Raw genomic sequence first — 20,408 nt, forward strand, 5'->3', positions numbered from 1 at the left:
ATCATATTTTTGAGAATTGCTAATAATAACTGTGAATGAACACAGTTAATCATATTACAATACTGATGTTATTGTGAACAATGGTTCTACTCATTTGACTTTGCATCAGTTCATGTAAGTCATTCCATGGTTTAGTAAATCATTATTCTTATCACCAGAGAATTTTTCATTTTGTTGGTGGATAATTCACTGGGAATGTTCATCTGAGAGATACAGAAAAATGGATTTGGATCTCAAAGGCTCACCTTAAAGTCTTTAAAATCCAGGGGAAAGACAGGATGGCAGACCAGAAGGACAAAGTAGACCCAAACTCTCTACACAAATATAAACACACTACATTGATTCCTAATTGAGAAATTCAAGAAATAAAACCAGTGTGATTTTTTTCTAACCCAGGTCAGCCTAGGGAGACAGAGGTGCCTGAAGACTTTGGTGCTAGTATTTAGCCAAGAAATGCAGAGTCTTCCAGTTTGGGGAATGACTCATTTATGCACCAGGAAAAGAATCCCAAATCTGGTACAGAGGGCCCTGACCTTATGCAGAGAGCAGAAAGAGTAGCCAACTGGCAACATTTACTAATAAATTATTCTATATGAATGTAATGGAACATTGCTGTGCCTTGAAATGATGAAACGGACAATTTCAGAGAAAACTAGAAAACTTATATGAACAGATACAGATTGAAATGAGCAGGAACAGGAGAGTAATTTATGCAATGAAAAACAATATTTTAATGAAAAATAACTTGGAAAACTTAACTATGTTAACCAATGCTTTGACTAACCATGCTTGCAGAAAACCAATGATTACAAATATTACCCATACACGAGGACCTCTCACTGTCCTCAAGATGCATTTTTATATAGTCAATGTGGGAATTTGTTTTGCTTGACTTTGCAAATTTCTTACAAGTGTTTTGGGTCTCTTTGGAGACTTGGGGGGAGATGAGGAAAGAAAATAAAAAAATAAATAAAAGATCAATGAGAAAGCACCTTCTCAGGGTGGAAATTCAAAAGTCTTGACTACTGTTGTTGCTTCATTCAGGTGGGTACTCTTGCTTTCTTTGTACTCTTCAGTTCTTGGAAATCAATATCCCTCCCTCACTACTACCCCAATGTGATCCAACTTACCCACTCCAGACAGCTGAAATAATCCAGAGACCCCAAAGACAAGCATATAGCAATCACCTCCAAAGCAGTTAATATCAGCTACAGAAAGTAAAAATAAGATAGAGTTATCTCAGTTTTCATTCCCCCTTATTCCCCATAGCTCAATCTTATAGAACTACATTTAAGGTTTGGTTGTTTGAGGCACACTCCTTTCTATCACACCCTCTTGGAGAGAGATTTTTATCTCTACTATCTTTATTTCTACCACTCTCAAACATACACAACACAAAACATATATTAGTGACCGAGAAAATACAAGATCCTTATTAGGGAAATTCTTTCCATAATGAAATAATAGTAACTCAGCAATTTTTATTCACTGAGGTAGTAAAGGATAGTGGGTGGGGTGGGGGGGACTACACTGGATTAAAGTCAAGGATAAAATTTTGAATCACAGCTCTGGCATTTGGAAGCTGTAGGATATTGGTAAGTTATTTCACCTTTTCAGGTCTGTTTCCTTCTCTGTCAAATGAAGGGACTGGACTAGATGATCTCCAGTGTTCTACTTCTACATCATATGATGGATTCTAAGTAATAATAATTCTTGTACTATTTATTTCAGAGGGCCAGTATAAGAAAAGTACTATAGAAACATTAAAGAGCTCTAGCCATGTAAGCAAATATGTGAGTAAATCAGAAATACAACTTTAAAAAGTGTCACTATTTCAAATTCTCATAAAAATCTAAAATATCTGCCATGTCTCTGTTAAACCAAAATCTGGATCTGTAATTTCACTGGTATAGGTAACTCTCAGATGAGGCAATTCCCTCCATGAATACAGGTTAAAACCTCCTCTACAATTTATAGTTTTAGAGAGAAGCCTGGAGTCCTGAAGGATTAAGTGACTTTCTCAGGGTCAAAGAGTTAGAATTAGGATTTGAATGCAGGTCTTTTTGATGCCAGCTTTCCAACTACTATACCTTCAAGAATATTAATTGTAACATCATCAAGAGAAAGTTAAATGTGTTTCTTTAAATAAAGTCAGCAGAGACCTCAAGTCTGAAAAAGTGAATTTCACACAGTGATAGCCATTTCTGGAGATCCTTGAAGAAATAAGCAATCCCAAAATTTGATTAAGTGGCAGATGAGATTAAGGTATAGTCAAGATATCCATTCAAGGATATAATACTTGCCTCTATCCTCTTCCTTAGTTAATCAGAGTTTTCTGCTTAGTCTAATCTGACTAGGATTGGCTCCTGCTTCCACTGAAATCAATCAATAAGCATTTATTAAGCACCCACCATGAATATAGGGCACTGTGCCAGGGACTGGGGAAAAATACAAAAGTTAAATAGTTTTTGCCCTCAAGCAATTTGCATTCTACTAGAAGAATCTAATGCATTCACATATAAATTATACAGACAGCATAGACACAAAATTAATAGACTCATATTGGGAACTGAAGAGGTTGAGATCTAATAGAGGAAACACAAAAAGCTCTGCTCCAGAAGAAGCAAAATATGTGCTTTAGTTATTAAATTTATTCATTTAAAAAACTTCTGGGGCCTTGAATTTATTTCCCTACTCATTTTGTCCTGCTATTTCATTTCCTTCAAATGCTCTTGATTCTTAATTGTTTGAATAAATATTTGAATCCTCAACATGATTTAACATCTAGTTCTTTGATTGCCTGACTTTTTGCCTTTCTTTGGAGCTCTCACATTGTTCTCCCCCATAGTGCTTATTGCCTGTTTCTCTGTCTTCCTAGATTCCTATCTTCTGATTGATCCAAAACTTACACTTTATTTTGCCCTAACTACAGTTTGTCACCTTGTTCTAGCTTATAGGTTTGCTCTAATCTGTGTCCATATAGACACTCTACAAATATCATCTGGTTCCAGATCCTTAGCTTCATTTGCTCAACTGTCTTTCACTTCTCCTAAAATAGCAACTAGGCCTCATTTCTCCTCCTCCCAATTATTTGCCCTACTGTTTATGACCTTTACTATCATCTATCTATCTATCTATCTATCTATCTATCTATCTATCTATCTATCTATCTATCTATCGTCCAAACATTGACAAGTACTTACCAAAACTCCACCAAAAAACCTCCAAAAAAATATATCTATATAAGGGGCGGCTAGGTGGCACAGTGGATGGAGCACTGGCCCTGGAGTCAGGAGTACCTGAGTTCAGATCTGGCCTCAGACATTTAATAATTACCTAGCTGTGTGATCTTGGGAAAGCCACTTAACCCCACTGTCTAGCCAAAAAAAGAAAAAAGAACAAACAGACTATATATTAGTATTTGGACAAAAACCTCCATTCCACACTAATGATTCCAGGTATTTATGGGACTAGAACAGCAGAGTTCTGAGAGTTAAACATTAATACCAACATTATTCTCTCTCCCTTTTTTGTCAGTATGATTCTAAGAGATAATCTTAGAAATTTTATTTTTTAAATCTTAGAAATTTAACAGATCAAAAGGACTGTAGAAAATGATCATAGAATAATAAGGGTATCAGAATTGTAGAGTTGGAAAGGGCTGCAGAAATCACCTACTAATCCAACTAACCCTCAAAATTTAAATTCTTTTTACTATATCCCCAATTAATTATTACTCTTGCCTTCATTTAGAGACTAGATAATGGGAAATTTACAGCCCATTTCATTTTTGGACAATTCTAATTACCAGGAAGTTTTTCTTTACATTGATTCACAATCTGATTCCTTGGAATGTCTTTGAATTTATGCTACCTTTACAGGGTGACAGTCCTTCAAATCATTAACAATAGTAGCTATGTATCTCTTAGGCATCTTTTATCTGGGTTAGCCATCTTGAATCCCTTTTGCCAATCTCTGGCAAAAGTGTTGAATCCCTTTACCATCCTGGCTGCCTTCAAATGAACATGTTCAGGTTTGCCAGTATCCCTTCTAAAATGTGCTGTTTACCACTTCATGTGATCTACCTCCCAGGGAAAGAGTAAAAGGAGGGCCCCCACTCTCCAATAGAATACATATAGAAAAATGGTATTATGAACCACTGAACATAAGAATGTGGCATATGTCAAGGAGTATTTGAATTGGTTGTGATTCATCTAGTCTCATTAATCCTTTGTGGAAGTGAATCAGGTTATAGTTTGCCTTTAAAGCCAGCTTTAAAAAGATTTTAGTTCATCTCAGTTTATTCTGGACTCCTTTCAATGAGAATCTATTGATAACTTTGACCATTGAGTCTTAGGATCCAAGAACTAGAAGGGACTTCAGAGATCATCTAGTGTAGTTCCTTATTCAAATGAGGAAACTGAAGGATTAAGTATTTTGCCCAATGTTCCAAAGGGAATTTAAGAACAAAGTTGGAAGTAGATTCAAGTTTCCTAACTCACCATGTAGTATTTTCCCTCTATACCTATTAAATATATTAATAACATCAATAAAAATGAAAATGTTCAGAATGTAGATGTAGAAACAAAAGTCTTTAAATAAGTTTTATCATTTCTTATTTTTATCCCCTTATAGAAAAAAAATTTCTATAAAAAATCCCAGAGAGATATAAAATGGTATAAAAGATAAAATGTGATTCAACTTCATGTACATAATTAGTTTTTATCTTTTTATTATTAAAAGTATATCCCACTTTAGAACTATTAACTTTAAAAGCAATAATGAATTAATTAGCTTTATAGGTTAATCTGAACAAAATTTTTCACTTTATAAAGCTTCAATATAGGTACCTTAGCCAATCAATCAATGAATAAGCATTCATTGTTAACTATGTGCTTTATTTCAAATATGAATCAATTTCCCAAAATTCAATTAGCATGTAACTTTTCTGGAATATCTATATTGGTTAAAATGAAGATATACCTGCATTTATTTTGCCAAAATCAGCCACAGGTTGAACAAACAACTTCTCAGGATTATGTCACTCCTCAGATTATAGATTTAAGAGCTGAATGGGACCTTAGAGATTTTATGATCCAATCTCATTTCATTTATTAAGCAACTAAGTTCAAAAAGGTTAAATAATTTGTCCAATGTGAATGTCAGAGATAGATTATGACTCCATGTTCTCTGTCTATAAATACAGCATTTTATTGATTATCTCATGCAACCTTTTTTTAAGAACCCTGCAGAAGATCAAGGCAAAGATATTCCACCCCATCTATCCCCTGATAAGCCAATACTGACCTCTGAGCATGGGCATGAAAATTGTGGTAATCAAGAATGCCAGACTGGCTATGAGATACAACATTGAGAATAACTTTCTCCTTTCTTCTGTCTGAAAGAAGATAGAGCAAAATAATATCAATGTCTCCAGGGATACAAAGGCTATGAACCAAATCCACAATTCCCTGGATTTCTAAAACACAAAATTATAATTAGCATCTATGTTTATTTTTTCCCAGAGCCTAAAAGAAATTAAATCTGGCTAACTGATAATAGGTGATGGTCTTGCAGAAATGTAATCCATTTGTGTCTGGTCTACATAGGAGCCTATGGTTGTAGAATAACTTAAACTGTATTTGTTGTGGACTGATCTTGTGTTCCACAAACATAGAAAGCAGTGAGGATAAAGAGGTAAAAATACTAATGACTTCAACTGGGGGGAGGGAGGAATACTAAGGTCAAAAACAATTCCTTTTAGCTTAATGAATATTAAGATACATTTTAAAATACATTGAAGATTAACCTGGTACATATTAATTAATTAATTAAAAGTCTAGGGTATGACATCTTTCAGTAAGTTTGTGATGAAAGTGAGCAACTGGTGCTATGGATGCAATTTGATGTAGCTTAACAAAGCAGAAAATCTCACTCACAGCTTTCCAGAGTGTGTACTTTTATAGAAGCCCCCAAATCCATGGATGCTGTAAAAATGTGAACAGAATGAAAAGCAGGACTTTTAAGGCTCCCATCCCACTAACCCTATTCATTTTAAGTTCCAGTCCAGAAAGACAAGGACAGTTTGGTTCCTGGTCTTGACAGAGCTTTTGCTTTAGTCTCCTCTTCTTGTATCTTACATTTCTTCATGAAATGAGAAAGACAAAGAGGAGAATAAGGAAAAGACCTCAATGTATCGAGAGAGAGAGAGAGAGAGAGAGAGAGAGAGAGAGAGAGAGAGAGAGAGAGATTTGGTGATAGGCTTAAGTCAAAGAATTGAGGCATCTTTTCCCCTCACTCCTAAATCAAACATAAAGGTTCTGTCATCCTTATTTCCTTACCAAACTGTCTATAATGAAATCACTTAATTTCTGTTTTGAAACCTTGTGTCCTGTGTGACATGAAATTTATATTTCATTGAGTATCAAAGTCCTTTGTATCAAAGTGGACCACACCAATCAATCAAATGATTGGAGACATGAGTTGATTTATTATGTCTATTATAGAAAGGACTATGCTATGCAATGCATCCTTCTCACTTCTTAAAAAAATTTATTTATTTAAGACAATGGGATTAAGTGACTTGCCTAAGGTCACCCAGATAGGCAATTATTAAGTGTTTGAGGATAGATTTGAACTCAGGTCTTCCTGACTCTAGGGCCAGAATGCCATCCACTGTGCTGCCTGTCTGCCCCTATTTCACTAGCTTTTTAACCAGAATCAGTCCATCCCAGGGGCTGATTTATAGGCCATAAAACCATTGGAATTGTTTGACTGCTGTGGGAGTCTCTTGGCTTTAAATTGGTTCTGATTCCTCTTGTATCAGTGACCATGCTTCATCAGTACCAGTAGGTGCTACATGGTGACAGAATGGGCTATCAGGCCCATCCTAACCTCTGTCAATGGGCTAATCATCTGTAGAGTTTTTCATCTCAAACTCCATCGTTGACTTACTCATCAGTATTATACAATTGGCAATAGCTTTAAGACTAGACTGAATGCTACATTGTCACTTATAGGGCTCTAATGGTATACACCATAGAACTTGATCTTATTGAACACTTCCAGGCCACAATATTTTCCAAGGTTTGGGTCCCTCTCTCAGGGGAAAACTCATTCCAGGGCAGTCCTACCTTTCGCAAACTAAAAGGCAGCTCCCCAGGGAGGGATTAGTCATTTTGCCACACTGGACACCTCTTGGCACCTGTCTCCTCCATTCCAGATTTGGGGGTCTGAACCCAATTCCCTTTGGATTGGCAGAGGGCAACAGAGGCCAACACCCATCCCTTCAGAACAATGCCCGCCTCTCAAGATTGACTGACCTGTGAACTGCTATTCATATGGTACCCTTCTCCACTTTGGTCTTCAAAGTTCTCATTTGAATATTTTCTTGGCAACCTAGGCTTCCAGGTCCACCCCGGCAGCCCTACTACTCATTGTGGTCTTGCCCCTGAGGAGTCTTAAAAGTCTGCATGCCTTCATCTATTCCTGTGTGGCTTGTCCATTGACAGCAATGGCCAGGTATGGGCCTGACACTCCAGTACAATCCATTTTCAGGGCTAGTTGATTTGACAAGGCTAGCTGATAGGAAACCAGCTACTAGATGGTTCAATTAGTCTTTTGCTCCTATACCCTGGTCTGACAACAGAATTTGCATATCAGGACCTCCAACAGATTTTTCTCTGGCTTCACGCCTAGGCAGAGTTATATAAATTTAATGAAATATTGTTGTACCCTGAAAAACTACAAATAACAGTACAGAGAAACAGAAAAACAACTTGTGATGCAGCGAAGTAAGATGAATCAAGAAAACAATCATAATCAAACATTAACATTCAAAACAATTGATATTCAATTAAATAATATTAAGTAATATTCCACACAGTAGTATTCAAATTGGTCAATAATATTCATTAAGTGCTTTCTATTGGTCAGGAAATTGATTAAGTCTCCAAGCAGTTCACATTCTAAAGGAGAAAATAAATCAAAGAATAATTACATACAAGGTATATATAGAGCACATAGAAGGTCTTCTTATAGGAGAATGGTCATCTACCCAACAACCACAATGAAAAAGAAAATAATACTGAAAGATATCATAATTCTGATCAATGGAGAGAATGATTTTGATTCCAAAGTACTAATAATGAAGCATACATTCCCATTCTTTGGAGCGATGATAGAGTATAGAATGAGAGGAAAGCCTGTTATCTAGCTAATCTACTATATCCTTGGTCCAAATATATAATTGATATGGATAGGCATAGCTACAAAAAGTAAACTAGTTCTTCAAACCATTAAATGTTGTATTCTATACCACCTCTGTTGCCCTCTGGAAATAACTGGACTGCTTCAAAGGGAAGTGCTGTCGAATGGGAGATAATGTTTGTACATTTTTGAAGAAGACCATGACATCAGGGAGATGCCATGACAAGCACGTGAACTGGATTTGAGTGAGGGAGGCTCTGCTAAGTTACCAGCCTCACTTTCTCCTCCAGAACCATCTGGGTCCAGTGACCAGTGAATCAGGATGACTGGAGATGGCCCTGGGTGCAGGGCAATTGGATTAAGTGACTTGCCCAAGGTCACACAGCTATTGATGGTCAAGTGTCTGAGGACACATTCAAACTCCTGTCCTCCTGACTCCAAGGCCAGTAATATCCACTGTGCCACCTATCTGCCCCACTTGTGGGTAATGTAATAGGTAGAATATAAGAGAAACAGGGCTAATACTCTGTCTTCTGTTCAATCTAGGGAAAGGAGAGGAGAAATTGGAAGATAAAACAATAAGAGAGTGAGATCAGATGGCAAGTTTGACCTAGAGTCCCACGATGCTTCTGCAACATTCTGACCAACCAGAAGAAAGAGAAGAAAGAACAGTGGCATCAAGGGGCTCCTTTTACCATTATCAACTAGAAGGAAGATCAAACAAAGGGAAGAGCTCCAAAGTAAAGTCAGCTCTTAAAGTTATCACCTTGGAAAAAGGAAAAAATGGGGTGGGGGGGAAGACTCACTAGGTTTCCAATCTCTTTAACCACTGAGAGAGAGGTAGCCCAGTCAGAGTAGGACCATGAAGTTCCTTCTCTCTCAGCCACCAGAAGGGAAAAGAGTGAGAGAAAGAAGAAATAGTTCAAAAAGAATGTGATTTCTAACTGAACCAGGTCATAACCCCCCAATTACATGCCTCCAACTAGGACTCAGAGTGTTACCTCCTTCCTCTTCCTTCACCTGAGGGAAAATTTTAAAACTCCTAGTTCTAGAACTTCAGAACCAAAGAAGATCACAAATGTTACTTATGAGATTAGAGTTCAAGCTCTTAATTTCGTAGATAGCAAACTAAATATCAGAAAAAATCCTATAATTGTCTGAGACTTGCTTAGCTGATTGGTGGCAGAACCAGGATCAGACTTTCTGACTTTAAACTAGTTATTCCTTACATGTCAAGATTTCAATATATCATGGGATGGCATAAGAAACCTAATGGGGGGACTTCCCACCAAGATGGCGGAGAGAAGACAGGCACAGTTCTAAAGTCTCCTGATCTTTCCCCATCTATCATATGAAAAAACCTATTAACAGAAATCTGACCCACAAAACCCAGCAAGAAAAGCCAGAAGAAAGAACATCTACCTCAGGATTTGTCTCCAGCAGCAGCATTGGCCGAATTCGGACAGGTGAGTCTGGGCTCAGAGGGTGGTTCAGCCCCAATCAGCCAGATTAGCAGCTGAAGTGGAGCCGAGTCTGAGGGCCCGAGAGCTGGACCCGCTGGATCACTGGTGGGGCTAGACTGCAGGGGCTTGAGTCATGTAGGGAGCAGAGGCACTGGTGTTGGTGCTGTCTCTCTGGAGCTTGGCAACAGGGCTGGGGGGAGAGTTCTGGTGCAGGAAAGCTGTGGACACCATCCCTGGGCTCCTCTGGTCTGAGGAACTCTGAGTCCACACCCCCATTACAGCTGAGGCCTCTTCCCAGAACAAACAATTGCAGACTACTTTTGCCTCAGGCCCAGGTATGTGAGCAGAAGAATCAGCCCAGCTGACAATCAAAAGTGAATGACCTCAGGCTAGAATAAAGCCCACCTTTGATTGAAGGCAAAAGAATTCAATAGCTCAACTCCTCCCTTCAAGCAAAGGGAGAAGGCCTCAATCAAGGTCACAGCACCTCCTACTGTCCAGACAGAGAAATTGCATTCAGTGAGTAAAGCCTTTAGCGATCCCAAGCCCCTGTGAACCAGCCCCTCCTCAATTCAAGGTCTTAGTAAAATGAAGAAGGGTCAGCAGAAAGGTGGATCCATAGAAAAATTCTTGGAAGGGAAAGACCCTAACTAACAAAGACCTAGAACCTCTGAGGAGAATATGATCTGGTCTTCAGCACAGAAAGACTTCCTTGAAGAAATAAGGAAGGAGCTTAAAAATCAACTGGAAAATTTGGGAGAGACAATACCTTGAAACAAGAAAACAAATCCTTAGAAAATACAATTGCACAAATACAAAAGGAGAATAAATCTCTCAGATCTTCAATTGGACAATTACAAAATAAGAATAAATGTCTCACGTGATCAATTGGACAAATACAAAATGAGAATAATTCTCTCAGATCCTCAATTGGGCAAATGCAAAAAGAAAATAATTCTCTCAAAACCTTAATGGGTCAAATGGAAAGCTCTTTCAAAAGTAGAATTGACCAATTGGAAAAGGAGTTGCAAAAGGTTAATGAAGAAAACTCCTCCCTAAAAAAAAAGAATGGAGTCTGCAGAAACTAATGACTTCATGAGACAGCAAGAGCCAGTTAAACAAAATCAAAAAATAGAAAAAATAGAAGAAAATGTAAAATACTTCATCAACAAAACCACTGACCCTGAGAATAGATCGAGGAGGGGCAATCTGAGAATTATAGGACTTACTGAAAACATTGAAGAAAAAAAAAGCTGGACTTAATATTACAGGATCCAGTGATGGAAAACTGCCCTGATATCATGGAACTGGAGGGCAAAGTAGTTATTGAAAGAATATATCGATCCCCTCCAGAAAAAGACCCTAAAATGAAAACACCAAGGAATGTTGTGGCCAAATTCCAGAACTATCAGATAAAAGAGAAAATCCTGCAAGCAGCCAGAAAGAAACAACCTAAATATCAAGGAGCCACAGTAAGGATCATGCAGGACCTGGCTGCATTAACATTAAGAGATCGAAGGGCCTGGAATGAGGTATTTTGAAGAGCAAGGGAGCTTGGAATGCAGCCAAGAATCTACTATCCCACAAAGCTGAGCCTTCTCTTCCAGGGAAAAAGATGGACACTTAATGAAATGGAAGGTTTCCAAAAATTCCTGATGAAAGGACCAGAGCTAAATAGAAAATTTGGACATCAAACGGGAGGTTCAAGAGACACATGAAAAGGTAAAAAAAAAGGGGGGGGGGGCAGTAAAAGGAAAAAACTGCTATCCAGTAAGTTGAAACTGGCTATATCCCAGCATGGGGAAAAAGATTCTCATAAATCTTGAGAATTGTAACTCTAACAGAGAGAATATATCTAGCCAGAAATGATGGACATTCATGATCTATCCATGAGACTGCTATCTAATGGGATGTAACTGTCTTTAACCCCACTTGGGAGAAAGACTCTAATAACCCTCAAGAATTTTAACTCTATTAGACAGAATATACTTAACTAGAAGTGACAGATACTCAGAATTTTCTGTGACTCAGATAGAATGATCTTAAAAAACCACTACCTCCGATAAAATGTTCAACTGCAAAAAGGCAGAAATAGTGAATACAGCTTTCTCAGATCACAATGCAATAAAAGTCATATGCAATATTGGGCCAAGGAGATATAGACCCATTTTTAAAAAAAATGTGTGAACCAAAAAACAAATTATAGAAAGAATTAACCATTTTATCCTAGATAATAATAATAATGAAACAACATACCAAAACCTATGGGGTTCATTCAAAGCAACTCTCAAGGGGATATATTATAGCTCTAAATGCTTACATGAATAAATTGGAGAAAGAGGAAATCAATGAACTAAACATGCAACTAAAAAAATTAGAGAAAGAAGAAATCAAAAATCCCCAATTAAATACCGAATTAGAAATTCTAAAAATTAAAGGAGAAATTAATAAAATCGAAAGCAAAAAACTATTGAATTAATAAATAAAACCAAAAATTGGTATTATGAGAAAACAAATAAAATTGATAAACCTGTGGTCAAATTGATTTAAAAAAAGAAAGAAGAAAACCAAATTACTAGTATCATAAATGAAAAAGTTGAACTCACCACCAATGAGGAGGAAATTAAAGTAATAATTCAAAATTATTTTGCCCAACTCTATGCCAATAAATTTGATAATCTAAGTGAAATGGATGAATATTTACAAAAATATTACTTTCCCAGGTTAAATGAAGAAGAGATTAAATACCTAAACAACCCTATCTCAGAAAAAAGAAATTCAATAAGCCATCATTGAACTCCATGAGAAAAAAATCTCCAGGGCCTCATGGATTCACAAGTGAATTCTACCAAACATTTAAGAAACAATTGGTTACAATTCTATATAAACTCCTTGGAAAAATAGGGAAAGATGGAACTCTGCCCAACTCTTTCTATGAAACTAATATTGTGCTGTTACCTAAACCAGGAAGAGTTAAAACAGAGAAGGAAAATTATAGACCTATCTCCCTGATGAATATAGATACAAAAATCTTAAATAAAATCTTAGCAAAATGATTACAACAAGTTATCACTAGGATAATACATTATGATCAAGTAGGATTTATTCCAGGAATGCAGGGTTGGTTCAATATTAGGGAAACAGTTAGTATACTCAATTATATCAACAACAAACCTATTGGAAATCATATGATCATATCAATAGATGCTGAAAAAGCTTTTGACAAAATACAGCATCCATTCCTACTAAAAACACTAGAGAGTGTAGGAATAAATGGACTGTTCCTTAAAATAATTAGAAGTATCTATCTGAAACCATCAACTAGCATTATACTCAATGGGGAGAGGCTAGAGGCATTCCCAATAAGATCAGGGGTGAAACAAGGGTGCCCATTATCACCACTACTATTCAATATTGTATTAGAAATGTTAGCATCAGAAATTAGAGAAGAAAAAGAAATTGAAGGAATTAGAATTGGGAAGGAAGAGACAAAACTCTCACTCTTTGCAGATGACACGATAGTCTACCTAGAGAATCCCAAGAAATCATCCAAAAAACTACTGGAAACAATTAGCAATTTTAGCAAAGTTGCAGGTTATAAAATTAACCCTCATAAATCCTCAACTTTTCTATATATGTCTAGCAAGATACAGCAGGAAGAGCTAGAAAGATAAATCCCATTCAAAGTAACCTCAGACAATATAAAATACCTGGGAGTCTATTTGCCAAAACAGACTCAGAATCTTTTTGAAAACAATTATAAAACACTTCTCACACAAATTAAATCAGATCTAATTAATTGGGCAAATATCAACTGCTCATGGATAGGTAGAGCTAATATAATAAAAATGACAAGGGGGCGGCTAGGTGGTGCAGTGGATAGAGCACTGGCCTTGGAGTCAGGAGTACCTGAGTTTAAATCTGGCCTCAGACACTTAATTACCTAGCCATGTGGCCTTGGGCAAGCCACTTAACCCCCCTTGCCTTGCAAAAAAAAACTAAAAAAAATGACAATTCTACCAAAACTAAACTATCTGTTTAGTGCCCTACCGATCGAAATTCCAAAAAATTACTTTAATGAGTTAGAAAAAATTGTAAGTAAATTCATATGGAGAAATAAAAAGTCAAGAATTGCCAGGAGCTTAATGAAAAAAAGTGAAAAAGAGGGTGGCTTAGCCCTACCTGATCTAAAATTATATTATAAAACATCAGTCATCAAAACTGTTTGGTATTGGCTAAGAAGTAGAGTGGTGGACCAGTGGAATAGACTAGGTGCAAAAGCAGGAGATGATTATAGTAATCTGCTGTTTGATAAACCCAAAGAGTCCAGCTATTGGGATAAAAACTCCCTCTTTGATAAAAAATTGCTGGGATAATTGGAAGTTAGTATGGAAGAAATTTAGATTAGACTAACACCTCACACCATTTACCAAGATAAGATCCAAATGTTACAGGACTTAGACATAAAAAACAATACTATAAGCAAATTAGAAGATCAAGGACTAGTTTACCTGTAAGATCTATGGAAAGGGGAGCAGTTTATGACTAAGGAAGAGTTGGAGAACATCACCAAAAACCAATTAGATGATTTCGATTACATTAAATTAAAAAGCTTTTGCATGGATAAAACCACTGTAACCAAGATCAAAAGAAATGTAGTAAATTGGGAAACAATCTTTACAACTAATGATTCTGATAAAGGACTCATTTCTAAAATATACAGAGAACTGAGTCAGATTTTTAAAACAAAAAGCCATTCCCCAATTGCCAAATGGTCAAAAGATATGCAAAGGCAATTTATAGATGAGGAGATCAAAGCAATCCATAGCCATATGAAAAATTGCTCTAAATCATTAATTTTTAGAGAAATGCAAATTAAAGCTTCTCTGAGGTACCACCTCACACCTCTCAGATTGGTCAATATGACCAGAAAGGATAATGATCACTGCTGGAAGGGTTGTAGGAAATCTGGGACACTATTACACTGTTGGTGGAGCTGTGAACTCATCCAACCTTTCTGGAGAGAAATTTGGAACTACATGCAAAGGGCAACAAAAATGTGCATACCCTTTGACCCAGCAATACAACTACTGGGTCTATATCCTGAAGAGGTGATAAAAAAAAAAAAGGGTAAAGACATCACCTGAGGGGTGGCTAGGTGGAGCAGTGGGGGGGTGGCTAGGTGGCGCAGTGGGGGGGGTGGCTAGGTGGTGCAGTGGGGGGGCAGCTAATGTGGCACAGTGGATAAATCACCGGCCCTGGAGTCAGGAGTACCTGGGTTCAAATCCGGTCTCAGACACTTAATAATTACCTAGCTGTGTGGCCCTGGGCAAGCCACTTTACCCCATATGCCTTATAAAAACCTAAAAAAAAATCACTTGTACAAAAATATTTATAGCATCCCTGTTTGTGGTGGCAAAGAATTGGAAATCAAGTAAATGTCCTTCAATTGGGGAATGGCTGAACAAATTGTAGTATATGTATGTCATGGAACACTATTGTTCTATTAGAAACCAGGAGGGACAGGATTTCAGGGAAGCCTGGAGGGATTTGCATGAACTGATGCTGAGTGAGATGAGCAGAACCAGAAAAACACTGTATACCCTAACAGCAACATGGGGGTGATGATCAACCTTGAAGGACTCGCTCATTCCATCAGTGCAACAATCAGGGACAATTTGGGGCTGTCTATGATGGAGAATACCATCTGTATCCAGAGAAAGAACTGTGGAGTTTGAATAAAGACCAAGGACTATTACCTTTAATTTAGGGGGGAAAAAAATTGATATCTTTTTGTCTGATCTTGTTACCTCTTAAGACTTCTTGTCTCTTCTTTAAGGATATGATTTCTTTCTCATCACACTCAATTTGGATCAAGGTATAACATGGAAACAAAGTAAAGACTGACAAATTGCTTTCCATGGTGGGGGGGGTAAGATTGGGGGGAAATTGTAAAAATCAAATAATATCTTTAATAAAAATAAATTTATATATAAAAAAGAAACTTAATGGGAACTTTGGGGAAGTTTTGAAGAAGACAACTCATGAATGTCAGCAGATGACACAGGAAAAGTTTAGAAACTCAGAAATGTTTAAGATATATGTTAAGTATTGTATTATATCAATATATTTTATCTTCTAATTCTATAGTGATTCAGATCCACTGGAACAGGGAGATGATATGGTCAGATCAAAGAAAGAACAATTTGATAGCTAATTGAAAGATGGACTGGATGGAGAGAGACTTGAGGTAGGGAGATCACCAGAAGACCACTGCAATTGCCAGATATGATGATGAAGGCCTACACTAAGGTGGTAAGTATCAGAAGAGAGGTGTTTTATATGAGAAATGGATGGGGTGGGGAGAGAGGAGGGTTAGAGAGAGAGAGTAAAGAACAGAAGATGATATCTAGATTGTGAGCTTCAGTGCCTGGTAATAACAGGAAAATTAGGGAAGAGAAGAGGGTTTTGGGGAAAAGAAAATAAGATATCTATGGGATACCCAGTCAAGATTTCCAATAAGCATTTGGAGATGTAAGATGGTAGATCAGAAGAGAGATTAGGATGGGCAAAGAGATCAGACATAATAATTGAATTCATGGAAGCTTATGAGCTCACCAAGAAAAGCATGATAGAGGGAGAAGAGAAAATGGTCAAAATAGAACCATCAGGGTCATAATTAATGGATATGACCTATATGAAGCTCCCACAAAGAAGACTGAAATGGTCAAACTATTAGGAAGGAAATAAGGATAGAGTAGGGTTGGGAAAAAAAGAGATTATCAAAAAGAGGGTAATCAGGGGTGGCTAGGTGGTGCAGTGGATAGAGCACCGGCCCTGGAGTCAGGAGTACCTGAGTTCAAATCCAGTCTCAGACACTTAATAATTACCCAGCTGTGTGGCCTTGGGCAAGCCACTTAACCCTGCTTGCCTTGCAAAAAAACCTAAAAAAAAAAGAGGGTGATCAAAAAGATTAAAAAGGATGCGGATTAAGAAAAGGTCAGTTAAAAATTGACAATTAAGAAATCAATGCTAACTTTGTTGAGATGACTTTCAATTGAATGTTGAGGTAGGGAGTTAGAACACAGAGTTAAGAGAGTGAAAGGAAAGGAAATAAGAGGCCCCAAATGTAGATGCTTTTCTGAAGTACTGTAATCATGAAAGTGAAGATAGACTATAGCTAGTGGGGATGAATGGATAAAATGAAGGTAGGGAATATTTGTTACATTTGTTGAGAACAAGGAAACAGGCAGTAGCTAAGGAAAAGATTACAAAGCAGTGAAATGAAAGGGATGAATGTCAAGACAATCTTCTAGAAAAGATGAAATAGAATGGGATCATTTGCTCATGTACAGAAGTTTTACTTGACAAAGAAAAAGAAGGGCCAATTTGTCATTTGTATCAGGGAAGAAGGAAGAGATTATAGCAGAATTTGGGTGATGTGACATGAGAAGAGGAGAAGATCGAGCTCTCAGTAAGTGGTCCTGATTTTCCATGTGAGGCATAGGTCTCAACTTGAGTGAGTTGAAGTAAGAGGAAGCTATAGTTGGTTTAAGGAGGGATGAAAAGATTTGTAAAAAGTCATTGTGTTGAGTAAGGAACCGAACTGATTAGGAACATAAAATTATTAGGAGCCCCAAGAAGTAGATGTTAAATTTATGTATGAATTCCCTATATAGATCACATTAAACAAACAACCACAATTTCCAAGCAAAATTATTTATTCCAGGCAATATCCTGCTGAGCACTTTTCTTTATACAGAGACCTGTAGGTAAAAGTCTCAGCTGCCCAGATAAGCTGAGAATATACAAAATCTGATCTTTCAGCTTTTCTACCCCATTTCCTCCATGCTGATACACAAGGCATGAAATGAAGGGGGAGGAAGCTCTCAGCATTTGTTCATACAAAAAATTTCCATAATAAAGTCCCAATGGAAGTAAGCATCCACTCTTATTTCTGGTCATTTCTGAAATATACCATTGGATTCCACTGAACCTCTGAACTTACTTATCCTGATTCTCTCAAGACACCCCCTAAATATACTGCCACAACTTTAAACTATGCATTCCATCTCATCATTTTAACCTGTACATCCTTTAAAACATGCTTTAAAACCTACTACAAATGACTCAATATTCACACTCAGCTCTGCTTATTCTGTACACAGACTCTAAAACTACTGGTCCTCATCTCTCCCTTTCAACTGTCATACTGCTACAAAGCAGAAAGGTAAACTCTACTTCTTTTTCCAAGGTGCCACACTCACAGAATCCAGACCAACCATTGCTCTGGTTATGTCGTAGTGACACTAAGGATTCTCTCCATCACTTGTTCCCTCCTTAGAGATGGAAGGGACATCTTCCTAGAATATGCAAAACCTATTTCTCTTCTAGTCTCTACACCATATTTGTTTTTTCAAGCCAGTATGTTTACTAAAGTGATCACTACAACAAAAGAATCATTCCCTCTCTAAGTAGGCATGAAGAAATTGAAATTCAAAATGTTTTGGACTTTAAGTAAAACCAAGATCAATGGTGGTATCTGACAGATTAGATCTAAAGAGCTGAAGTGAGTTCAAAACACTAGACATGGGGACAAGTAGAGAGTATTTGAAGGCATTGAGATGTTCTCTCTACTTCCTGACCCATATCCAACATGAGGATACTATTAGTAAAATAAGGAAGTTAGTCTAGTTTAAACTGTGAGAATTGTTATTGACCCTTCATTCTCAAAGAGATCAATGATATCATGAAGGTGAATTGGATTTAAATGAGACAGAGCTGAGCAAAATTTTTAGTCTCATTATCTCCTCCTGAATCATCAAAGTCCAGTGGCAAGACAAAGGTCAAGATGACTGACTGACTGGGCAACAGATATTTAGTGGTTCCTTTTAGTGCTGGAATGTTGTGTAATTTGCAGAGCTTTCATTTTCTCATTTGATCTATCCTATGCAGGTACTCTAATCCTACCTTTGAACTACTTATAGATGCTAAAACATGGAAAGTCTTGTAATTATTTTTTGTTTGTTTTGTTTTTGGTTTTGTTTTAGGTTTTTGCAGGGCAATGGGGTTAAGTGGCTTGCCCAAGGCCACACAGCTAGGTAATTATTAAGTGTCTGAGGTCAGATTTGAACTCAGGTACTCCTGACTCCAGGGCCAGTGCTCTTTCCACTGTGCCACCTAGTCGCCCCTGGAAAGTCTTGGACTTATGAAGGAAGATGCCATCCATCCTCAGTGAAATAGATGATAGGAGGAAATAAGTACAGTACAGTCATACATATAATCTATCTCCACACTTAGTTCAAGTCTCTTCGGAGTAGAGGAAGAGGGAATTGAAAAATAAAATAAAAAATACAAAGCAAACCCAACAAAGAAGCAAAGAAAAACTGGACAGCTTTGAAAACAATGGGTAGTATTTATTATATAGGTTTTCTTGATTTGAAAATTTATTATTTTATATTGAATCCTCTCTTGTGGCCTACTATGTATATGGCAATGATTTTTTTTCCTCTTCTCTAATTTTGTATTTAGTTTTTAAGGACTACAGCTGGAACTCATGTCCTAGTAGAGGTAGAGGCTATGTCTTAATTCTAATTCTTAACTCTAACCTCTAACTCTGCAGGATATGAGTCCCAGTTGTAGCCCAGGGAAGCTGTCCTGATGCTTCCATTTTAGCAGAAGCTGCAGTTAATCGATGACAGCACTGTTGCTGTTTAATCCTTATACTGGCCTCATAGGTCCAGCTAGGTGGCACAGTGTATAGAGCACTGACCTTGGAGTCAGGAGAACTGGAGTTCGAATCCAGCGTCAAACACTAGGGGGTGGGACCTTGGAAAAGTCACTTAATCTTGCCTCACATCCAGGACCATCTTCAATCATCCTGTTTCACATCTGGCCCCTGGACCAAGATGACTCTTGACAAGAAAGTGAGACTGAAGACTTAGTAAAGCATCTCTCACTCAAATTCAATTCATGTGCTCATCATGGCATCACTTCCCTGATATCATGGTCTTCTTTGAAAATGAAGGACAAATATCATCATACAGGCTTCATAATTTTGACATCACCATCCACATCCAGAGACAGAACTATGGAATCTGAATGCAGATTGAAGCTTACTATTTTCATTTTTTATATTAGCTTTCTTATGTTTTTTCCCTTTTGTTCTGATTTTTCTTTCACAATATAAATAATAAGGAAATATGCTAAACATACTAGTACATGTATAATCTATATCAGATTACTTGCTGTTTTAGAGAGCAGAAAGGAAAGAAGGAAGGAAGAAAAATTTGGAATTCAAAATCTTACAAAAAAGAATGCTGGAAAACAGACAATAGACAAAATAGACAAAATAAAATACTATTAACAGTAAAAAATATTAGTTTCGGCATCAAAAAGCAAGTACAATGGAGGAAAGAAAAAGGAGGCAGTATCTTCCTACCAAAGAGGCAGTACAGTCACTATAAATAATCTGGATTTGAAGTTGCTTCACGCTTCAAATGTGCCTTTGTGCTCTGCTGCTAAACTAGTTGATCAGGAAGAATAGTCAGTAGTGTTTGTTTTGTGCACATTCCCTTGCATACATATGGTTTGTCTACAGAGGCAAGCTGCCAAAGCTCCTAGATTATACAACATGAATGAGGAACTTAGTGATACTTATGGTGCCCTAGAAAAGAGCTCTGCAGAGTGATTGAGCTGGCATTTCTAAGATCATACTCTTCCCTTCAAGTATTTATC

General features: G+C 37.2%; 1 protein-coding gene across 3 annotated transcripts in view; it reads right to left on the reverse strand.

The window, feature by feature from the left end:
• Positions 1–20,408, reverse strand: part of LOC141507188 (solute carrier family 15 member 2-like) — a 103,171-nt gene that overhangs the window by 48,375 nt on the left and 34,388 nt on the right. For all 3 annotated transcript variants that reach the window (XM_074214620.1, XM_074214621.1, XM_074214619.1), the window contains 2 exons: positions 5,308–5,398; positions 1,131–1,208 (listed from right to left, as the gene is read on the reverse strand). In XM_074214620.1, coding sequence (XP_074070721.1) covers positions 1,131–1,208; positions 5,308–5,398 — 169 coding nt within the window. The remainder of the gene's footprint in view (positions 1–1,130; positions 1,209–5,307; positions 5,399–20,408) is intronic.

The sequence above is a fragment of the Macrotis lagotis genome, chromosome 1 (genome assembly GCF_037893015.1).
Source record: "Macrotis lagotis isolate mMagLag1 chromosome 1, bilby.v1.9.chrom.fasta, whole genome shotgun sequence".
Lineage (NCBI taxonomy): Eukaryota > Metazoa > Chordata > Mammalia > Peramelemorphia > Peramelidae > Macrotis > Macrotis lagotis.